The 25,328-nt window shown below is 33.8% G+C and overlaps 1 protein-coding gene across 1 annotated transcript; it reads left to right on the forward strand.

Moving 5' to 3' along the window:
• Positions 1 to 14,457: 14,457 nt before the first annotated feature.
• On the forward strand, positions 14,458 to 23,959 carry LOC115952759 (putative SWI/SNF-related matrix-associated actin-dependent regulator of chromatin subfamily A member 3-like 1). The gene is made up of 3 exons (XM_031070002.1): positions 14,458 to 16,211; positions 18,104 to 18,395; positions 22,959 to 23,959. Exons 1-3 carry the CDS (start codon positions 14,655 to 14,657, stop codon positions 23,762 to 23,764), a joined length of 2,655 nt encoding a protein of 884 aa, XP_030925862.1. The 5' UTR covers positions 14,458 to 14,654; the 3' UTR covers positions 23,765 to 23,959.
• Positions 23,960 to 25,328: the final 1,369 nt, after the last annotated feature.

The following is a 25,328-nucleotide window of genomic DNA, read 5'->3' on the forward strand; positions in this document are numbered from 1 at the left end:
TGCTGGTGTTCTCTCTCAACAATGGAATTTTGTTAAGGTGTCTCTACACAACTCAAATGATGAATAATGCCCTTGGATTTAAAAAAGTCTTTCATCAGAAATTCAGTACCATTATTTGTTCCAATGCATTTAATTTTCTTGTTATATTGTGTTTCAATCAAAGTATAAAATTGAGATAGCAGAAACTTTGTTTCTAATTTAGCTTTTAACAAATAAACCCAAGTGCATCTAGAAAAGTCATCAACAATTGTGAGAAAGTATTTATAACCATGCATTGTAGGAACAGAAAAAGGACCCCATAGATTGCAATGAATAAGATCAAAAGGAAATTAAGAAGTACTAGTACTTGAAGTAAAAGGCAATCTTTTTTGCTTAGCAATTGGACAAATGTCATAATGTACTGTCTTATTACACTGTACAAAAGGCACAACCTTATTCAGGAGATCAAGTTTACCACTTGAAGAATGCCCTAAATGAAAATGCCACAAATTTGGCTAAGTACAAGCAGACTAACAAAAGGAAAAAGAAGTTGGAACAGAAGATGAAACCTTGAACTTGTTGTCCAACAGATAAAGGCCATTTTGCTCTCTATCTAGACCAATCGTGCTCCAAAGAGCAAGATCCTGAATGAAGCAAAATGAACCAAGAAAAATAAGGCAACAAGTTAAAGATTTGTTAAGCTGACTTACAGAAATGAGATTAAAGGAAAAGGATGAAACACATAACACATTATGAAGTATCAATTTTTCTGTGAGATGAACAATCCCTATATGAGTCACCAATGCCCTTTCACCATTAAGTAAGTAAACATAGGTATTAGACAAACAGGTAATGGAACTAAACACAGAAATAGAATGAACCATGTGATCAGTGGCTCCTATGTCAATGATCCAATCTATGCTTCTAAAAGCTAACCTATTTACCACTCTAGCAGTGAGAATAGTGGAATTTGAAGGCAAGAAAGAGGAAGAACAGAAAACTTTACCTGAGAAATTGTTCAAGTAATCAGAAGTAGAGGCACTTAAGGCAATGGGCTGAGATGTGCTTGGTCTTGCAGTGGTCATAGCAACAGCCTGAGGTTTAGTCACAGCAGCAGCCTGAGGTTCAATCATAGCTTGAGAGTTAAGGAAGGCAAGCAGTTGCTCACATTGTGACTTACTGATTAGACACTGTGGGAATGTAGAAGCTGGATCTTCCATAGGCTGAAAATTGAAATGGCTTCCTGGATGTGGCATCTGGTTGCAAGAAACTTGATTTGCCAAAGACTTGTTCTTGAACTTGAACCCAGGAGGAAAACCACGAAGCCTATAGCACTTGTCTGCCACATGCCCAATCTTACCACAGTAGGTACAGATTGGTCCTTCTTTCTTGAAATTGCCCTTTCCGCCTTGATTATGCTTAGGTCCAGTCTTAGCATTAGAGTATAATGCAGTAGCCTCAATAGGATAAACCATTGCAGCATCAGTGAAATCTCCATTCTTGAAACTTCTTGCAAAATCAAGGATAATACCTTTTTTATATCAGGTAAAGGCTCATATAATAGAATCTGGCCCTTAATTGCTAAATAGGAATCGTTTAATCCCATTAGAAACCTCATCACTTGATCACGATCTCCAAGATCTAAGGTAGCTCTTTGTGCTCCACAAGTGCAAGGACATTTATAGTGAGGAATGGACTGGTAATTAGCCAACTCATCAACCAAAGCCTTAAATTTGGTATAATACTCTTCCACAGAAAATTGGCCTTGCACCAAATAAGCCAATTCCTTTTGAAGATCAAAGATCCGAGGGCCACTTTTCTGAGAGAACATGTGATACAAATCAAGCCAAATTGCTCTAGCATTATCAGTGTACATAATGCTAGAACCAATTCCATGTGAAACCGAATTGATGATCCAACTCAGAACTATCATATTGTATCGCGTCCATAAGATGAATTGTGGTGAATCTGGATCTGGCACTGGAATTGTGCCATTGATGAATCCAATCTTGTGTTTAGCAGAGAGTGAGATGATCATTGATCTCGCCCATGGAAAGTAATTCTTTCCACCAATCAATTTCTTAAACACCAATTGAACCGTGTTGCTATCACCACTGCTAAGAAAAAAAGGATTGATAGAATCCTCATGCACAACAGAAGAAGATTGATTATTCGAAGCTTCTTCAGTAGTCGCCATTGTTGAATCTTCAAAGCTTGAAAGAAAACATGAATCAAGCAAAACAATGAAACACAAATTGACTTGATCTTGCTAAAAGCTCTGATACCATGTGAAAACCTGGAAACTAGAAGATGATTCTAGAGAAAACTAGAAGAACACACGCAGAGAAAGAGAATTTCTTTATACTAAAAAATGAGAAAATGAAAAAGTGTATCTACAATGTACAAGCTCTACGTTTATATACAAAAACAGAGCAACTGATTCTAGGTGGGAAAAAAAACTAACTTCCCTTCAAATACAGAACCAATAACCTTATGACATCTGTCCCTACTTCTAACTAACATACACTTAGTCTCATGTGACACTCATATGCATAACTTGACTTCTCAAAACTACAAGTAATCTATTTAATTGTTTAACCAAAAATGCTGCCGTTCTACTACAGGCCTTCTTTTTGTTGTTGTCATTTAAGCTCTTCTTATTCTTTAGCTTCACAGACTTCAAACCTCCCTTCTTCATACCTTCCTTCTTTGATTCCTTAGATTTGCTTAGACTTGATTCATTCTTGATAGTCTGCTTCTCAACCCTTTTCTTAACAATTATAATTGAAATGACATTTGAAATGAAATTGGAAGGATTTAAAATACAAAGACATTTGACACCAAATTATAAGGCAATTTAAGGGATATTTACACAAAATTAGAGAGCAATTAAAATCTAACTAGTTTGTAACCTCTGTATATGTAGGGGTACAGTGCATGTGCACACACAGAGATTTATATAATTTTTTTATTTTTTATTTTTTTTTATACAAGATAGAATTTCTATTCTAACATAATCTAAGTGTATAATATGTGTGTAAAGTTCCCTTCTAGAGACTTAAACCCCGATCCTTGTCCCCCATACCTCACACCCCATAAGCACTTATACTTATAGAGTGACCACCGCATCAAATGTGCACAGTGGTATATAATATATATATATATATATATATAAATATATTTTAATATAATATTTTTTCTTAAAAACAATAGATGATACACATTCATAGTATTACATAGAAGTATGATAAATTCAAATTGAATCTATTTATAGTTTCTAAGCTTAAATACATAAATTTGCATGTAAACATAACTCACACACAATTAAATTATAACTAGTCTAGTGGATTTTAACTAGCTTAATTGGTGAAATCTCTAATAGTTGAATAAGAGATTTAAGATTCAATTCCTGCCTACACAAAAAACTGATTGATATCTTGGTCTAATGATAAGGTGTTATCATCAGGAGTGGATGATATAGGTTGAAACTCTTAAAAAAAAAAAAATTATAACTATTGTATAAGTTATCATTAAGAGCAAACGTCATAGGTTGAAACTTTTTTTTTAAATTATAATTAGTGTATAACCTCGTACATATACACGGGTACAATTAAAGGTCCGTTTGTTTTGGCTTCAAACTAATTTCAGAAATGCTTTTCTGTAAAATAGTTTGTTTGGTTGGTCCAGAAAATTAGGTCAAACTGAAAATATTTTCAGTGTTGATGGTAAAATAAGGGACCTAAGGCGTAAAATATTTTCCGTTTTCATTTTCACTTCAAACCATTTACACTCCTCACATTACTCTGTCTGAGCTCTCTCACACGCACTCTTCACAGCAGCAAGTGCTCTCTAAGCTCACTCACACCGAGCTCCACCATCTCCCTCATGCCATACGCTCAAGATCCTCTCCCTCACGCAGCCTATCCTCTCCACCCACGGTGAGTTTCCCTTTTCCATTTCTCAGTCCGATCCATGGTGAGTTCATTTCTCAATCCAATCCCCAAAATTTCTCAATCCGATCCACCCTCATTTCTCAATCCGATCCACCTTCTCATCAGTTCATTTCTCAGTCCGATCCACTCTCTCAGTTCATTTCTCAGTCCGAACCATACAGCTCCGATCCACACACCAAAAATACAGAGAAAACAAAAGCCGACCCACCATCAAACCCATAAACAACCCAACCTCTGACCCACCCTCCTGTGGATCTGATCTATATATATATATATATATATATTTGTTTATTTATTTATTTATATAATTATTTACTTCATATAATTATTTATTTATTTTTTTAATTATCCATTTTTTATTTAAGAAATAAACAAATAAATTATCCATTTTTTTATTATCCATTTTTTATTTAAATATTGATTTAAGAATTTAATTTTGTTGGTGTTACAATTATACAGAAATAGAATGCTATGATTTGTTGGTGTAAATATTGATTGTGATGGTATTATGTTGTAACTTTTGTTGGTGTTACAATTACACAGAAATAGAATGCAATGTGATTTGTTGGTGCAAATATTGATTGTGATGGTATTATGTTGTGTACGTTGTTGATATTACAGTTATACAGAAATAGAATGCAATGTGATTTGTTCATAGGTGTAAATACTGATTGTGATGGTATTATATTGTGTACGTTGTTGATGTTACAATTATACAGAAATATATGTGCATAAAAATTTTGGTACTCATTATCAATATGGTTTGGATGTTTTCTGTTCGTGGTTGTTTTTATATACTGTGTAATCAATAGCATGCTTGTTTACATACCTCTTAGACCACAGTGTTTGTGATATTTTAGATGAAGAAAAAAACCAAAGCTGCAATTCTTGCCTCAGTTGCATTTGTCCTATTTGTGGGGGTTGCATTGTTAAGGAAATTGTGGCATAGACGACTGCCTAGGGCGCCTTATGTTAATCATGCAGCCGAGAGAGAGCATTACATAAATAATATTTTGCATGGAAGTGAGAGACATTGTGTGAATCAAATTAAGATGAAGCCTATAGCTTTCCACCATTTATGTCACATCCTCACTGAGAGAGAGCATGTATACCTGACTATTCACATGTCTGTTACAGAGCAAGTGCTAATTTTCTGTCATATTGTTGGTCATAATGTGAGGTTCCGTGTAATTGGTAGTCGGTTATATAGATCGACCGAGACTGTTCATAGATACTTCAAGGTTGTCCTTAGAGGGGGTCCTAAAATTATATAGAGCTCTAATAAGACTGCCTAGTGAAGATACACCCCCAGAGAGCATTACATAAATAGTATTTTGCATGGAAGTGAGAGACATCGTGTGAATCAAATTAGGATGAAGCCTATAACTTTCCACCACTTATGTCACATCCTCACTAAGGGAGAGCATGTACACCCGATTATTCACATGTCTGTTACAGAGCAAGTGCTAATTTTCTGTCATATTGTTGGTCATAATGTGAGGTTCCGTGTAATTGGTAGTCGGTTATATAGATCGACCGAGACTGTTCATAGATACTTCAAGGTTGTCCTTAGAGGGGGTCCTAAAATTATATAGAGCTCTAATAAGACTGCCTAGTGAAGATACACCCCCAGAGAAAAGGAATAGCAAAAGGTTCTACCCATATTTTAAGGTAAATATTGCGACTTGTGTATTTTTGTAATTTGTGAAGATTTGTGTAATTTTAAACCATTATGTCTGTTGAAAATTAGGATTGTGTCGGAGCAATCGATGGTACACATGTTCGTGCATCTGTGCCACCTGAAATACAAGGAAGGTTTTGTGGTCGTAAAGATGGAATCACGCAAAATGTATTAGCTGCCATTAGTTTTGACTTAAAATTCACTTATATATTGGCTGAATGGGAAGGCAGTGCACATGATTCACGTGTGTTAAATGATGCATTTGCTAGACCAGGGGGATTTTCAATTCTCGAAGGTATTATAGGATTACTTCACCTTTTTCATTTATTAGTTTAATAAATATTGAGCGTTTTCCTAAGCATAGTAGTGATTTGGTTTTATTTTTGAATATAAGTAGGTAAATATTATCTTGGTGATGCTGGGTATGGTAATAAAAATGGAATTTTGTCACCTTATAGGAGTGTGCAATATCACTTGAAAGAGTTTAGTGATCGTCCTCTTGAGAATGAGCAAGAATTGTTCAACCTCCAACACTCTTCATTGAGAACTACCATTGAGCAAGGGTTTGGAGTGTTGAAGAAACGTTTTCGAGTGTTGGATGCAGAACCATTTTGGTCTTTTGAAACCCAAGTAAAAGTAGTGTTAGCATGTTGTGTGATTCATAATCACATTATGGGGGTTGAACCAAATGCCCATATTATGGTGGATGCAATGAACCAAGTAGAGTCTAGTGGCCCCCAACAAGAAACATAGTCACGTCAGGACTCCATTGAAGACAATAGAGTGTGGAATGTTAAGCGAGATCAGATATGCCAAGTTATGTGGTCTGATTATATCAGGAGTGGAGGGTAGTACTTTATTTAGATTTCTATGATTGTAATATGTGTTGTATTTTTTTCTGTAAGGACAATGTATTTACTATTGACTTCTGGTGGTGTAAGGAAAAAGAATTTTCAGCATGTCTTTGTTATTAACAGCATTACATTGTTATTTCCAATGTTAGCATGTTTCATTCTGTTGTGCACATCTATAAGCATGGTTGTATTTGTGTTTGATATGTTGTTCATATTCCGAGCGTAATTACTAAATGCTACTCTCATTTTTAAATGCTACTCTCATTATACAATTTTCATATGTAGTAATGTTGAAGGGAAAAGAGAAAGCTAGCGGCACTAAGCAGTTTAGGTGGCTGCACCCTATGCACACCACTATGCTGAGGCTACTTGCCGAGGAGGCTGCAAAGAGCAACAAGCCTTCTAGCACCTTCAAGGCTAGCTCCTTTGCGTTTGTAGTGAAGAAAATATCTACGCAATTTGGGGTCGAGTGCCACCCCACTTATGTAGAGAATCGTTTGCGGACTTTGAGGACCATGTGGACCACTATTCAAACTATTAGGAAGAAGAATGGTTTCGATTGGGATGACAACCTAAAAATTATAACATGTGATGCAAAGACATATCAAGAAGAAGTCATGGTATGGCTTCCAACTATATTTTCTTAATATAAATGATAATATATGTTTTTGGCTTTTATAATCTATGAATTGAGAACATGACAAGGTTGCTCAAGTACGATATTTATATGAAATTTATATTGTCATTCTTTTTAGGATTCCATTGCTTTTACAAATTTTCAAACATAACTTTCATGTGCAAATCTATTGTAAAATCTGGTCTTAAATATTATGGGATTTGTATTTTCTGTTGTACTTATTTTCAAAATCATGGGTTATGTCTCTTGTTCTCTAACATATTTTTTTTGTTTATCATTGACCTAAATCATCTAATGGCACCTATATTGAATTGAATATTGAATTTATATGTGAAGTGATTATTGCATTGTTATTATACTTTCTTTTCTCCCTTATAGGCGCATCGTAAGCATGTGGAGTTTCTGAACAAAAAGATTGAGATGTATGATGAATTGGCTATTGTAGTGAGGAAGGATACAGCCACGGGTAGCTTTTCTAAGTCGTATGTGGATATTAAGAATGAGCCAGACAATGGGGAGAGTACTGAGTTTGTGGCAAACAATGGGGAGGAAGGTGTGGTGGACAAAGGGAAGAATGCGGTAGAGTCATCTACCACTGGGTCAGGAATTTCCAAGTCCCACAAAAGAGGGCGTGCACCTCCCTCTGATGATAGTGTGCTAACTAATCTGTCTGATTAGCTGAAGGAAATTGCTGTGGCTTTTAAAGAAATCAACCGGGGGCCTGTTGGATATACAACTCTTTACTCTAAGGTCATGGCTATGGTGGCGGATGGATATAGCGAAGAAATGCTCATAACTGCCTTTGACCATCTATGTGAAAATAAGAAGGCAACACGGGGATTCCTAGCCAAGAATGCTAAGCTAAGAAAGCTGTGGATGGATAGTTTTTTGTTCACACAACTCTGACTTGTTTGTTTAATGATAACATGTGACGGTAGCTTTAGGGATTAACTGTTGTTGTAGTACTAGTATTCACCTATCATTGTATTATATATGTAGTCTTTTGTATTATTGGGACGATACAATTGCCCAAATTATGTATTTGTACTGTTCAGATACCACGTGTAGGTATCATTTTTGTACACCATGGAAGTATAATGCCAATGGTGAAAGATTGATGTGGTTGTTTTGATATAAATATTATGAGTATATTCAGATGATTATTTTTGATGTTTAAGTGGATGACTATTTCAATGTTGAATTGGATGATTATTTTTGTACTATTACAGGTTTGTCTAGACAATACAAGTTTTGAATTTGTAAGGCATTTCGTATTTTCTGTAAAATGATCCACAAACCAAACATGGGAATTGATTTTCCGTAAAATGTTTGAATGAACCAAACATGAGAATTGATTTTCCATAAAACGACTTCCATTTTCCGTAAAATGTTTGAATGAACCAAATATGGGAATTGATTTTCCATAAAACGATTTCCAAGACAGCCAAACAGCTTGAATATATTTTCCTTTATGGGAAAAAAATTTCCCCTGAAATGATTTTACACCCGAAAAACAATTTCCGTCGAACCAAACACAGCCTAAAAGAAAAACACAATTATATAAATATATAAGTTCAAATTATACTTGGTGTAAGAGTTACAACTTATACCTTATTTTTAGTTATAGGTTTTTAAAATATGTAATGATTTCTCTCAACTTTGACTATATATATATATATATATATTGGAAAGATAATTGACACAAAATTGGTGTTTTAACTTTTTTTTTTTTTAGGGGCATGATTGGTGTTTTAACTTGGTGAAGTTTCCTGTCATCAAATAAAATTGGTGAAGTTTCCTGTCATCAAATAAAAGATTTATGTTCGAAATTCATTTACATAAAAAAATAAATTGGTGTCATAGCCAGATAATAAGAACAATTATCATGCATTCCACTTTTTTTTTTTTTTATAAATTCAAGATAGAATTTCTACTCTAACCTAATCTAAGTGTATATGTGTGTGAAACTCTCTCTTGGAGACTTGAGCCCTGACCCTTGCCCCCAACATCCCACAAGCATTTATATTTATAGAGTGACCACTATACTAAGGGTCCATGGTGATATTCCACATCATTTTTAAAAAGTAAACATTTAACATCAAATTATAGGATAATAAATGACACTTTTCTTTTTTTGTTGGATAATAAATGACACTTAGTACAAGATTGGAGTGCAATTAAAATCTAATTTAGATTATTGATTGAACTTTTCTTAGATTTTATTTTAGTATAAATGATTTGGATTTGTGATTGAGCTTCTATTTTAATACTACATTATAAGAAAGTCTCTGATAGTTGAATAAGAGATCTGAAATTCAATCTTCACCTACACCAAAAACCGATTGGTGTTTTGGTTTAATGATAAAAAACGTTATAATAAATAGAAGGGTTATGCTAACGAGTGCCTTTAGAGTATTGGTTAATAATTCATTTTAGGAAAATTTTGACACCACTTTTATGAAAAATGAAAAAAACTGTCAAAACATTAATTGTTTTTTTCCATAAAAATGTTCTTTACATAAATTATTAACTAATAAGGACATTCGTTAACATTTTCCTAAATGGAATTAGAGCATCCTATAATAAAAATTTGGGCCTGATGCTAATGTGGTTCTGCCACCGCTAGCATTTCCCTAAATGGAATTAGAGCATCTTATAATAAAAATTTGGGCCTGATGCAAATTTTAGTTCTGCCACCGCCTTTACTTCTCTCATTATTATTTTATTTTTTTTGAATGGGACTCCTCTGACCTCTCATTATTTTTTGAGTCACACACTTCTCCCTAGTCTCTACTCTCTACTCTCTACTCATCTATTTCAAAATTTTCCTCTCCCATTAAAAAAGGGTTAATTTATTTCGTGTGATAAATTCTCTTTTATAAAGCCTATAAAGAAAAGTCCACCTAAGTCGGGGAATTTAACCTCATATTCCTTTTTTTGCCTCAATTATTGTTATTATTATACAATAAACGCGTTCCCATTTCATGAAAACAATTCTGCAGCATTTCTTAAGGGTGAGTTTGCTTTTCCAAAATTGGATTTTTTTCAAAAAAATAAAGTTTTTAAAAAGTGCATAATGAAAAAGTATTTTTTCAAAAAGTTGAATATTTGATAGAAATCATTAAAAAGTGATTTTTGAAAAAACTGAATATTTGGTTAGCACTTATAAAAGTGACGGTTAGAATGGTAAATTAACAAAAAATAACAATGTATATATAAAGTATTGTGAAAATACTTTCTAAAAAATTATTCTAAAAAGAACTTTCAAAGTTTCTAAAAAAATTATTTTTTTCTCACCAATATTAATTAATAATAACATACCACTTAAAATTTATTGTGAAAATATTGTGGTAGTATTTCTCAATTTTAATTTCTCATTCTTTATTTTATTTTTCCTTTATTTCTTTACTCTTTTTTTTTTCCATCTATATTTCCTTCTTTTTTTCTTTTTTTCCCTCTTTTTTTCTCCTTCACACACGTACCCTTCTCCTTTTTTCTTTTTCTTTTTTTCCTACCACTTCCTACATAACATTCCACTTTTCTTTTTTTGTTCCTTCTTTCCCCTTTTTCCCTTCCACTTCCTTTAGAATGTTCCAGTTGCCGCAGAGCTCTTTCTTATTTATTTATTTATTTATTTTTTGATAGTTCAAAAGCTACAAGGAAGAGAGAAGATGATGATGATGAAGATGAAGATGATTGAAATATAAGGAAATCCCTCATTTCTCTCCTTAATTCTTAGATCCCTTAAATCTTTGCCACCATTGGGTTTGTATTTGATTTTGATTTTGGGTTTGGGTTATGGATTTTCAATTAATGATTTAATTTTGAGTTGATTTTATGTGGATTTTGGGTTTGATTTTGAGTTGATTTTGTTTTGGGTTGATTTTGAGTTGGGTTTGGGATGGGTTTTCCAATGGGGTTTGAGTTGATTTTAAGTTGTTTTGTGTTGATTTTGAGTTATTTTTGGTTTGATTTTGTTGATTTTGTGTTTGAATTATTAAATGTTGAAATGCGTTGTGATGGTAGACCCGTGATAGTTGGTTGGTGCTGTGTTTGTATTTGGTTGATACTTTCTTAAGCGGTGTTGGTCTGTAACAGAGGAGCCAGAATATGAGGCAGAAGAAAAAAGGACAAAGTTTATTCAAGGGTCATTTGGTAATTTCCCTGTGAGTCCAACGGATATAAATCAACGCGTATGGTCTTTTTCCAAAATGCACCTCTGAGCTCCTTTTTCAATTTGCGTGTTCTCTTCACAAACCCAAAACGCAACTTTTTCCTAAAAGTTGTATTTTATACCTAACCAAACGGGTTTTGTGGTTCAACTTTCTTCAAAACGGGCTTTTTGGATTGAAAACGTTGAAACAAACAGGCATTTAATCTTAAAAAGTTCAACGAGGAAATCAAAATTAGTCAAATGCAAATATAATCAGGTGAACTGAGTTTTTTTTTTTTTTTTTTTTAATAATAATTAATTAATTTAATTTTTTTATAAAATTAATTTGACTTTTTGAACATAATTGAAACACTCATTTTTCATGCTAGCAATGGTTTGAACTTTGAACCTTTTTTTTTTTTTTTTAGTTAAAAGCAAATTTAATTAAGTGAATTGAGTTTTTTTTTTTCTTACAAGAATTAATTAAATTAATTTGACTTTAAACATAATGAAACGCTCATTTTTCATGCCAGCGATGTTTTGAACCATGTAGGTTGTAGTGAACGCATGCTACACACCAGTAATCTTGTTTTTTATTCATTCATTTTTTTTTAATATTTGTAAATAACGTCTACTTAAAAAATCCAAGGTTTCAAAAAAAAGTTCAAAATCCAACGTCTCCTTTAAAAAAAAAAATCCAATTTATTAATGATGGAAACTACTCTAGTGATGTCAACATCATTTGCTTTTAAAAAATAAAAAAAAACATCATTTAAGGTTTCACGCTTCCCTATATATTATATATATATATATATATATATATATATATAAAAGAACAGGTTTAACACTTCCTAAGTTTATAGAGAGGATTTGATTGAAATGAAAAATTAAAATTATTTTATTATTTAATTTATTTTTATTTTTATTTATGAGTCTTATTATAGTTTTGATATTATTTATAGGTTTCATTGTATTATGTTGATTAATTTTTATCTTTATTTATAATACTTTCAGTAATAATTTTTCAATTTTAGGAAAACAAGTGGTATTCAAACACACTACAAAGTAAAATAATAAGCAATTTTTTTATTAAAAACAATTTTTTTTTAAATATTTGGGGTGTAATTCCTGCTTATACCAAAAATCAATTAGTATTTTAGTCTAATGATAAAAAATTATCATCAAGAGTGGACATTATAAATTTAATTATCATCAAGAGCGGACATTATAAATTAAAAGGACAAAATTTAGTTACAAACTTAATATATTTTTATTGGGTAAATTTTGACAAATTCACTATTGGATTATATTTTCTACTTATATCCTTTATGCTTGCAAAATTTCAAAAAAAATTAAAGATCAATAGTTATTTCATCAATAAAATTTTTAAACTGCAAGTTTTTGTAATTTAAAACTATGTACAAAATATAAGCTTATAGGTTATATAGTAAATAATATTCGATTGACATAAAATTTAAGATGTGTATTAAGAGTGTAAAGAACATGCAATTTAAAGATTAGATTTTCAAAATATGTTGTACTATTTATTTTATTGAGTGAGTTTGTAATTTTAAGTTACAACAAATTTTGTAACTAAATTTTATACAAATTAAAAACTCTCTTAAAAAAAAACAATAAGTTGGTAGAAAGAAGAAGTTGATATTACAAAGAAGCAAGCCTCACAAGTTCATGCAAATTGAGGAGAATTTCCTCTTCATTTTCTTTTGTTGTCGCCAAATGATTTAAAAAAAAAAAAAAATCGAATCTAAAATGGTTGTTGAATGAATGTATGTGGTGTAACTTACAGTGTTACTGTGAGTTCCTAGGAGTTTCCAATGTTTCAACTCTGTCATCAGCTAGTGCCGTTTTGCTGGTTGGGAGTTTTTTGACTTTGCTCGAGTGTGCTAGCTACTACGTCTTTTTGCAACTTTCGCTCTCCTACCCACCTTTTTTCATGCATATTTTCATAGCTTACAAACTAAAATATGCTTCAAAAAAAGAAAAAGAAAAAAAGCTAACATAAAAATATGCACCAATTATTTTATACCCTCCTCACCTGAAAATTCCATCTTTATAAAAACTTCCACTTTCCCTTCATCAAAAAAGTTTCACTCTCCCAAGAATTCTTATTTATTTATTTATTTATTTTCTAGCACTTTCTCAAGAATGCATGGCTTACATGTGCTGCTGAGCTGAGTGCTGACTCCACCTGCATCATCTTCCAATTATATTTTTGCTTTTGAATTCGGCTCAAATTAGCAAATAGCGACACATAGAGTCACAGACAAACAAATATAGACAATTAGACAGTACTTATATTTTCTAAAGGCTTCTTCAAATTAAAAAAAAATGGAAAAGAAAATTAGGTCTCAAATATCTAAAAGTAAATACCTAAAATTCACCCATGAATAATTCTAGTTCCTGTTTATTTATTTAGATTAGAAATTCCAATCCATATTGTTAAAGTAATCACTTTTAATTCTTTAGATAATGTAACCGAACTCAAAATTGACATGCTATTCATTTTAAATATGTTAGGATTAAAATCGACCACTTTATGTTAGGGGAATAAAAGCAGTCCTTTAAAATTCAAGAATTGAAAGTTTGGGATCAGTATTTTTTTTTTTTCAAAAATATTGGGGATTAAAAGTGATCCTTTAAATTTCAAGAATTGAAAGATTGGGATAAGAATATTTTTTAACTAAAAATTATTGTATTTACACTTTGAAATACACGCTATCCTATACATCATATGTAAATTATAAATTCTTTTGTGTTCACATTTAACTCATGATATATATTAGTTAGACGGATTTTTATAGTTTAATAGACATGTCTTGATATTCCATAATAAAAAAAAAAGGTGTCTTAAATCTTCTTTTTTTGATACAAGATGTCTTAAATCTTGATATTTTTAAGAGAGATGTTTAAGATTAGGATTCAAATCATGTCTTAACAATCAAATTATCTAAGTCAAATTGTCCAAAAAAAAAAAAAATATATATATATATATATATATTATATTTATATTTAAAGATTCATTCAGGTTTCTGATACCGCTAACAAAAAGTTTAAGATTCAAAATCACCATGTTCAATTGTAACTGTCGAATTACCTCGAAGAAAGGGAAATAAAAATGATATAGATGGAGAATGACGCAGGGAGAGAGAGAGAGCGTCCATTCTATTCTTCTTTACTCTTTGTTTCTCTCTCTAAACGCGCCTTTCGGTTTTCATTCAAAGTTAAAAAAAAAAACTAAACTAAACTAAACTAAACAAACCCATCTGAAACGGTACCAACAGCGACCTATTCATCAAACCCCAAAGCCCCATCTCTCTATAACTTTCTCTCTCTAAAAACCCAGAAGTTGAAAACAAGTTCTGTCTGTGTTTTTTCCATGGAAGACGAAGTGGACCCAGTATCGCTTTTCTTGAGTCTAGAGCAGTGGCAAGACCCAGATGAGTTTTCACTTCTGCAGGACTTTCCACCGTCACAGCCTCCGCCGGAGACTTTCATGGTGGGTTTCATAATGGCGAAAATAGTTGGAATCCAATACTACTCGGGCACTATAAGCGGTCGAGAAATGGTGGGTTTGGTTCGCGAGCCTCTCAATACTTACGACCCAAACGCTATCAAGGTTCTCAACACTCGCACCGTCCAAGTCGGCCACATCGAACGCAACGTCGCCTCGGTCTTGGCGCCTTTGATCGACTCTCTTGCGATTCACGTCGAAGGCATTGTGCCGAACACTCGTGAGGCTGGGAATAGGTTCAAGATTCCTTGCCAGGTCCACGTTTTCGCGAGGGCCGACGCGTTTCAGACCGTGAAATCGGCTATTTCGCGAGGTGGGTTGCACTTGATTTCGGATTCTGACCCGTCTTTTACTCTGTCGGAGGCGGCGGTGGTGAAGGAGAAGAAGAAGGGTGTTGAGGAATTCAAGAGCGTGGACGAAATTTTCAAGCTTGTGGACGAGAATGCGAGCAAGAAAGGTCGTTTGGAAGGTTTGGAACCGCCCCAGAATGTGATCAAATCGAAGCTCTTTAAGCATCAGAAAGAAGGGTTGGGGTGGTTGGTTAATAGAGAGAATTCGAACGAATTGCCTCCGTTTTGGGAGGAGAAAGATGGAAGTTATGTCAATATATTGACGAATTTTAGTACTGAAGTGCGGCCCGAGCCTTTGCGTGGTGGGATTTTCGCGGATGATATGGGGTTGGGTAAGACTCTAACTTTGCTGTCTTTGATTGCCTTCGATAAATTTGATAGTGCTTCTGTTAATGAAATTCGTAGTGGTAGCGTAGATTTAGAAAACTTAGATGAAATAGGTGAGGAGGATGGGGATAGTAGCAAGAAGGGTAAGAGAGGTAGAGTAAGTAAGAAGGGTACTTTGTCACGGAAGAAACGTAAAATTAATGATGCAAGATTAGATGCCAATGTAATAAGGAAGTCTGCTGGTGTTTGCGAGGGCTCTTCTAGTAATTTTGTTATCAAGACAACTTTAATTGTCTGCCCGCCTTCTGTATTTTCGACATGGGTAACACAGCTTCAAGAGCATACTTGGCGAGGAAAGTTGAAAGTGTATATGTATTACGGGGAGAGAACAAATGATGTTGAGGAGCTTAAGAAGTATGATATAGTATTGACGACGTATAGTACACTGGCTGCTGAAGTTCAACGGCCATGGTCCCCTGTGAGTAAGATTGAGTGGTGGCGGGTCATTTTGGATGAGGCACATGTGATAAAGAATGTGAATGCTCGACAAAGTGAAGCTGTCACTGACTTGAAAGCCAAGCGGAGGTGGGTTGTTACGGGAACACCAATTCAGAATGGCTCATTTGATTTGTTTTCTTTGATGTCATTCTTGCGGTTTGAGCCATTTTCAATTAAGAGCTATTGGCAAAGCTTGGTACAGCGTCCACTTTCTCAGGGGGACCAAAAGGGCCTCTCACGTCTACAGGTAATTTCATGTTACAGATTTTGTTTACTTTTTACTAAAAAGGGACGTTAGTTTTGTGTTACTGAATTATGCATTCTTTGAGGTTGGAAATCATTGTTCTATATGGCTAAATGCTTCACTTCTATTGTGAAAGGTTTTCTGATCTTCCTTAGTACTTTGTTTCTTAACTTAGTCAATTGCTTGATAGTATATGGTTTTTGGCTCTTTGCCACAACAGTTGTGTATTTTAAATATAATTGCAAAGATTAAATGATTTTTTATTTTATTTTTTGGACTTCTGTTGCACTTTCTACCTAGAATAATGGGACCTATATAGAAGTGAATCACAATAGTTTTTGGCATTTCCATTCTGAAGATTTCAATTTCTTTGGTTATTTGAGATTTTCTTTTAATGTTTCCCATGACTTGGAAACAATTTTTCCTTGCAAAAGGACTCTTTTTATTTTTATTTTTACAGATATTTATTTAAGTAAAAAAGGAGTCTTTTGTTTATAAACAGAAATCTGTTTTCAGAGAACATTTCCTAACAGGTCCAATTCAATCTCTCTCTTTAATTTCAGCTATTGGAATCCAAATTTTCCTTGCCACAAGAGTCCTTTGTTTTTGGTTTCGGTTTCTTAATAGAAAAATGTATTCTGATATAAAATCCCAAATAAGTCCAATTTGCTTCTAATTGATTGGAACATCTCATGCGAACTATGAAGAGAAATTGTTGGATGGAGGGTTTGTTGAGGAAATGAAGAGAAATTACATCTTCACTTTTTGAAATTGACCAATATTCTGCAGCAGATCAAAATCGGAAGGAGGACTCTTACTGGGATGTGAGGAGTATCTATTTAAGCAGTTAAATTTAAGTAAATTATTAAGATTATTGGCTATAGATTATGAAATCTATGTATTGTACAGCACTATAGAACATAGAAGGTTCTCTGAAAAGATTTCAATTTCAATTGCTATAACCATGTTACTGAATATAGATTAACAAAAGATTGAAGCAGATAAAGTTTCTCTGAAAATCCGTTTTTGTTACAATTGTATCTTGGCAGAGTTCAGGTCTTTATTTGTTTATACATTTGTAAGTAAAATTTCAGGTCATTATTGGATGACTTGTCCATCAACTTGTCTTTCACCACCTTGCATAAAAGGCAAAGTGGGGCAATGTATTAAAATGGATTATTTCTTTCTTTAATATTTGATTGAATGGTAGGATTTGAACAGAATACCTATTCCAACCCTACCACATCCTTTACCACCTGAGCCAAAGCGCAGGTAGTTCTTGCAGGCATACCTCTGCATGACTAATTAGTTGTTTCATTGTCTCATGTTGATGGAGGAGAACCTTTTTGATTTATAAGGAAGTACATGTTATGAACTTTATATGCAGAATTTGCAATGCATGGACTAGGTTTTCTGCATTAGATTTTTAAAAATGATTATATGAAAGGTTTGGAGCAAATTGATTTCATTGGAAAAGTAAATAAAAGTGAATATATCTGATTAATAGCATGAAGTGGGTAACATGGATTAATAAGAAGCCTATTAGGTATTTAGGTTTAATCAAAAGGTAATGAAAATTTTATTTCTATTTTTTAGATATGTTAGTGATACGCTCACCTAGTGGGTTTTGAACTCACAACAACACCCTCCGTGCACACTTGTGGGAGGAAGTGCCATTTGAGCCAAGGCTCATTGTTGTAATGAAAAGCTGTAACACTTCTAATTTAGAGAATGGTCTGCCTTTTTCTTTTTCCTTCATAGAAATTTTTACAGTGTCGTGTGGTCGTGATTAATTTGAATTGTTCCATTTTCTGCTTTTTTATTTCATTTTGTTGTCTTCTGCAGATTGATTCATATGTATGCAGTTTATTGAATTTAACTGGTTACAATTTCAGGTTCTAATGGCAACCATTTCTTTGCGAAGAACAAAAGACAAGGGACTGGTTGGGTTGCCACCTAAAACTATAGAGATTTGTTATGTGGAACTTTCTAAAGAAGAACGTGAATTGTACGACAATATGGAAGGGGAAGCTAAGAGTGTTTTCCGGAATTATTTTAATGCTGGTCGACAGATGCCCAACTACTCAGCTGTACTTAGTATACTCCTACGACTTCGCCAGATATGTATTGATTTGGCGTTGTGCCCTTCAGATCTCAAATCGTTACTTCCTGATCACAATATTGAAGGTAATATGGAAGATGTGAAATTATCTTCTCTTTTTTCCTTTTATTTTATTAAGTTACTGAGATTTTAGTTGCTTGGGTTCCGTGAAACTCCCTACTGTTATTTAGCAGATAGTTCTGTCTTTGTGTGTCTGTGTGTGTTTTATCTGCCATCTCAAAATGTCAATTTTGTTAGGCTTGAGGATTTCATTTGGTTGCTCATTCTTAAATTAATGTGTTATCATACTCTTTAGTTTAAGAATTTAGAATTACTTTATCGGTGGTTTTCTTGTCTCCTTTTTGCAATAGAGGTATTTTGTTATTGATACGTTAGTGAAGCTTCTCAATTTATATTATAGTGTGAGTTTGAGAGAGGATGATGGTATATTGCTTTCTTATTGAGGCTATCACTAAGGCGATGTTTGGTTGGACGGAAGAAAGAAGAAGGGAAGGGAAGGGAAGAGAAACGAAAAGTTTAAGGGAAGGGAAAGTAAAACTAAAGGGAAATGAAAATATGTGTTTTGATGTAAAGGAGAAGAGAAAGGAAAGAAATGAAATGTATTTTATAATTTTATCATTTTAAATTATAAAGTTTTTTTTTGACAGGCATGGAAAAGTTTTATTGAAAAAGGAATAGCATGAAAAAACACAAGGTTCACGATAGTGAACAAATAGAAAAAAGAGGTAAAAAGAAGCAAACAGACTCTAAGCTATTCTAAGAGACAAAAGAAAATCTGTGAGAGTAGAACAATCTGAGAGACCCGAACTCCGAGACCAATCAAAGAGGGTCAAAGAGGGTCCGTTTGCATAAATCTAACAACTGATCCAATGATTTCTCCGTATCCTCAAAAGAATGCCGATTCCATTCAGTCCAAATATTCCACATTAAACAGCTTGGAACCATTCCAAATATCAGAATTATGTTTCCAAAGCCAATGACACCAACAAAAAAATAAGTCTGCAATGGAACCTAGCATGACCCAATCAATCCCAAACAACCGAAGCATATACATCCATAGAGAATGAGAAACCGGACAAGAAATCAGCAGGTGATCAATAGATATAAAAGTAATTTCACAAAAAGTAAAAACTTTCCAAAGTTTTAGTAATTTTATGGATTTGGTGGGAAAGTAAAAAATAAAAAATTGGTGGGACCCATGAAATCCATTTCTCTTCTCTCTTTCCTTTTAACCAAACAATGGAATTTGAGTCTATTCTCTTCCATTTTCTCCTCCATTCCTTCTAAACATAGTGTAAGACTTAAAAGTGAGTTGCATGGAAAACTATTAGTCTTCTATGCAAAAAAAACTTATTGTGTGTTTGACCTAAGATTTAGGTTTAAAAATTAATAGCCTGGAAAAATATCAAAAGCAAAAGGAAAAGGTTAACATCAAGTGAGTATGATGACTTGTTAACGTTGTATATATTGTACGACAACTCTCTAAGGTATAAAAAAAAAATGCTAATTGATTTCATACATGATTTTTGAGAAATTTTGAGTGGAATACGTACTCACAAATGATGCAATGTTGCAAATTATAGGTGGAAATGTGAAAAATTATCAGGCCATTCATTGTTTTCGGTGTGCCTTTTGACAAGCTATGTGGAAACGTATATTAAAAATACGAGTATCATCATAAAAACCATGAAAGTAATATCACCAAGAGTCTTGTAGGTTGACTGGTTGGCACCTTTTGGTGTTTTTAATGAAGACATCTAAGGTTCAAATCCCCTCTCCCCCATTGTAATTATCGAGTTATCAAAAGATCATAAAGTCTTTTAGAACGTGACTTTTTGGGTTCTTTCATTGTTGGATTGCAAACAGAGGTTACATTGTCAGTTGAAGGAGAATCAAAAGCCCATTACATTTATGTCTTCATGCCATAAAAATTAGTGTTAGAATACCTTATTACATTAGAGTTCCTGTGTGGTTTGAAGTTATGGTTATCTCCATTTGAGTATCAACAAAGCTGGGGCCTATTAAAAGTTGGCTGGCTGGATGGCCTACTGACGTAAGCCTGCAGCAAAGAGAGCCTTTCCAGAGTAAGTACTAGGGTGACAGCTTGAGGAAAAGATTGAAGATTTTGGGTTAGTACGAAATTAGTGTTAGAGGTTTATGGTTTAGTTTGGAGTTTGGACTAGGAAATTTTGAATCTTGAAGACCCTAGCTGTAGGAGACTACAAATTAAGTTGTAAGAGTTGTGTTGGCAGCAGTTTTTGGGTTTGTTGGATGCTAGGGTTAAGGTTTAAAGAGGGCAAAGGTTAGGGGAACCATAGGGAATTTAGTGTTTCTAAAAGGGTTGAGGAAAGGGGTATGAGATGGATTTTAAACAAGGAAGAAAAACTAAAGTTTTGGGTGCCTTTTCTGGGGACCTGGACTGTAGTAAAAATAAAGTTCGCTACTTTTGGATTTTAAAATTTAAAAAATAAGATCTTATAGGCTAAGAGTGACTCAAATAGCCTACAGGTCCCAAAAATGCTTACAGTATGCTAAGTGTGGTTTTGAGGGTATTTTTCCACCAAACCAACCTTGCCAATTTTGGGAAATTGAGAACTGACACCAAACTAAAGAGATGGCCACCAACTGAAGCCAAAGGAGCTTAGTCAAATTTAGCTGGTCAATTTGAGCATCAAAGTAGAATAGTCAGATATTTGTAGAGAGAGAGAGATAGAGATATGGACCATGGGGTTGGCATGTGGGGAGTTCCTGCTTCTTGTGGTGTAGACGGTTGGTATAGATCTACAATTCAGTTTGAAGAATAGATCCCTTGCCATCCAACTGCTCACTAATATCTCCTATATTTCTAAGAAGCCATATTTTGTAAGTGATGATTTAGAGTAGTTGAGACTTGGCTTACCATTGACCATGCGCACTGCTTTAAAGAATGCAGATTCACAAGCTATGGTAGACATGTCAAGTTTGAAAAGTCAACTAACACAGTTTCATAATCCTAAATTGCCGTTTATTTTATTGGAAAATTCAATATCCGTTTTCCATATGGATTATCTGATTGTAATTTAATGAGGCTAATTTTAGAAATCAGTAAATTTTTATTTCGAAGACAGTGCAATACATGATTTCCCCCCAGAAAGTTGGATTTGCTAAGGCTGACAAACAATTTGGGACGGAGGGAGTATTTTGATCATATTAGCTAACACTGCATGCCTCAACGTACCTATCTCAGTTAACTGTACAACAAATCTGCTCTTCAAATAACTTCGACTGCCTACCCTCACTATTATGCCCCACCAACATTTTCACTGTGATTGAATGCCATTGGACTCCATTTAGGGAAGCTTTATTGGTAGAATTAATTGGTGTAAAGAAGGAGCTGCAATATGACAACATCATCACCTCAAAGTACTTGTAGAGTTCAGAAGATGCTATCTAGGAGAGTGAGGCTGATTACTATATTCAATTGGTGGAAAGTGGAAACCAATTTTAAATGGAATTAGGTGCAGTTTGTTGGTTCTGGATGTATTTTGTGGGTACTTTCCATTACTTGTGAAGTATTTGGTAGACATACAACATACTTACACAACCATGTGGAAAGGAGATATTGTTAACCCTGCTCAGGTTGGTTGGTCAGTCATTTATGAATTACTTGGGCCTTTTGTTATAAGAAAACCATTGGCAATAGAGTTTTATGACTCTGGTGGAAAGGATGGGTGGGACAGAGTGGACAGATGGAAGAGTCATATTTCAAGGGTGTGGCAATTTCGTCTACAAATCTTTTGTGTTTGTATGATTCCAGTTAGAATATCACAGGAATTGAGAATATACAGGACTTTTTATTGGCTAGTTGTTGGTAGGGTAGGCAGGAGTATTTGGTTAGTTGGGATGTATTTGATCAACCCAAGAGACAAGATGGTCTTGGCCTGAGAATATTGCTAGAGAGGATATGGTTGTGTATATCTTTCATTAATCATATCCCATTCTTTGGCACTTGGCTATATTGGCATTCAGGTTATTGGCTGGGACTCTCTGGGGGCAATTCTCACATTTGTGGATATTGATTCACAATGTTTGGAACACTGGAACATATGTGGTCTGGTTTCTTGATTTGCTTCCACACTCCATGATGATAATACATCAATATTTAATGTTTTTATTTCTTAGTATGAGATAGATCAGTGTGCTCGTGCAATTCTGGACATATTTAATAGGCTAATAATTTAATGATGGTGATTTTACTTGTGATAGATTATGTTAATATGCATATGTGCAATATTCATTCAAATATTAGTTTTCTGTTTGCATTTTAGTTTAGAAGTTCATATTGCTTGGAATTAGAAGATTGTTTTTCGCTTTATCTTGATAATTACCTTGATGCATGTTGTCCAATAAAGTGCTATTTACGTGACCAATGAGAGTGGTCATTTAGTGGAATGTTGCGCTTGTGTTCTTGCACTTTTTTACAATGGGTTGCTTTAAAAAAAAAAAAAATTATCTATTTATTTATTATTATTATTATTATTATCCAGTAGAGCTGTGATTATCTCATGCAGATTACAAAAAACATCTTTGCCACCAATTTGTTTTCTGTGTGTATTCTGCACTGACAACTTAAAATTGATTATAAGCAGATGTATCCAACAACCCGGAGTTGCTGAAAAAGATGGTTGAGGTACTGCAAGAGGGTGAAGATTTTGACTGTCCAATTTGCATGTCACCACCAACCAATATTGTAATTACACGCTGTGCTCACATTTTTTGCCAAGCTTGTATTTTAAAAACTCTACAGCGCAAAACCTGCTGCCCCCTTTGTCGCCGTCCTGTGCAACAGTCTGACCTGTTCACAGCCCCTCCAGAAAATTCTGATGCTGATGATGCTGGAGTATCCTCTTCAAAAACAACAGCATCTTCGAAAGTTTCCACTCTTCTAAAACTTCTTGTGGAATCAAGAGATCAAAACCCAGCTATAAAATCAGTAGTATTTTCACAGTTCCGAAAGATGTTGATATTACTTGAAAAGCCACTGAAAGATGCTGGTTTCAAAATTTTGCGCTTAGATGGGTCTATGAATGCAAAGAGAAGGGCTAATGTAATTGAAGAATTTGCAATTCCTGGACCAGATTCACCCACAGTTTTGCTTGCAAGTCTTAAGGCCTCAGGAACAGGTATAAACCTCACAGCTGCTTCTAGAGTCTACTTGTTGGAGCCATGGTGGAACCCAGCTGTTGAGGATCAGGCAATGGATCGGGTTCACCGGATTGGACAGAAGGAGGATGTGAAGATTGTGAGGTTGATAGCCCGAAACAGCATTGAAGAGAGGATATTAGAGTTACAGGCGAGAAAGCAGAAACTTGCAAGAGAAGCTTTTGGAGGTAGGGGTCCAAAGGATAGGAGGGAGATTGGTTATGAAGATCTTCGTGTCCTCATGTCTCTATAAGCTCTTTTGAGCGTAGCTTGTACATGTGAGACTGTGAGTGCTACATATTACATGTCTTCATGTCTTTATGAGCACATTTTGCGCTTATTGTACGTGTAAGTGCTACAATATAACATGTACATGTTTTGTACTCCCTTTTATGTAATGGAACTTGTGCATGCATCTATATACAAATTCAAATCTAGTTTGGATACACATTGTTTCTATAGAGAATAGATAATTGATTGAGTTGGCAACTGTTTTTACTAAATTCAGGTGTTAAAAAGAGAAAGATGTTCCAAATTGGAATTTTATATTCTAATCTATATATATATATATATATATAAAATCGAAGCCTTTGAAATTCCTATAATTTTTGACGTGAGCACAATATTTAAAAAAAAAAACATAAAATCAAAATAAAGTTTTTCGAAAACCTGATAAACTTTTCTCCCCCAACGCTCATTCCTCAGTCCCACAAAACCCGATAAACTTTTCTCCCCCAATGCTCCTACCTCAATCCCACGGCAAAGCCCACCTTCCCTCCAAAGACACACCACTTCTTCCATCAAAAACAAAAATTCCTCAATCAAAACCCACCATACCCACAAAAAGTATGCTCTTCTCTCCCTCTCACTCTCTCTGAAATTATTTCTGTCCACAACTTTGAAACATTTCTTTGGTGGTCCAAGGCCAATTTACTCCAACCCACAAATCTCTACAAGAGAAGGACAACAAAGAGCAATACTACAAGAGAAGGATTAGTGTAGAAAAAAGCACTACTACAAGAGAGGAATAACAAAGGATTTGATTGTGGGGAAAAGAAAAAGAAAAATAAAGAGGCAAGAAGAGATAGTTACAGATGATACGGTGAGAAAGGGACGGAATTTTTCGTACCAATACCTTGACATCGTCCCGCCGTTCTTCTTCTTCTTTCTTTTTTTTTTTTGTTCCTCTTTGTGTTGCTTTACCCAGATGTATAGTTTGGGTTTCCTTTTTAACTTTTTTAGCCTTTTAGTTTATTATTATTATTATAAACCATTTTTTAAATAATATAAATATAATACTTGTAAGATCAACGTGTAAGATTTTTTTGTTGTTTTCAGTGATAGTCTGTAAGCAAGTGCTTTTAGCCTTTTAGTTTATAATAATAATAATAATATAATAATAATAATAATAATTGTACATAAATATTTTTTTTTTTTGAAACTACATAAATTTTTATTGATAATATTGAAGTATATCAACTATTTTAAATCTTAAAGTTTTTAACCATTTATTTAAGTTTTGCCTAATAAACACATAAATGCATAAATAAATATTTATATATAAAATTAGCGGTAACTTCAAAACAATTCAAAGGTATTATCAAAACGTGTTTTTATTCAGTATTGACTCTCTTGAGATAGTCCCGTAGGTAGTGGTATATTTTTGCAAAAGTAAAAAATGAAGCTTTTTGGAAGGTGCTTAATTTACAAATACCATTCCATACTTATTTACATAGGTACCTTTGCATTCAATAAACATATTTTTAGTTAATAAGTACATTTTCATTCAATAGGCACTTTTTGGTATATCTAATACA

Source organism: Quercus lobata, chromosome 7 (assembly GCF_001633185.2).
Source record: "Quercus lobata isolate SW786 chromosome 7, ValleyOak3.0 Primary Assembly, whole genome shotgun sequence".
Lineage (NCBI taxonomy): Eukaryota > Viridiplantae > Streptophyta > Magnoliopsida > Fagales > Fagaceae > Quercus > Quercus lobata.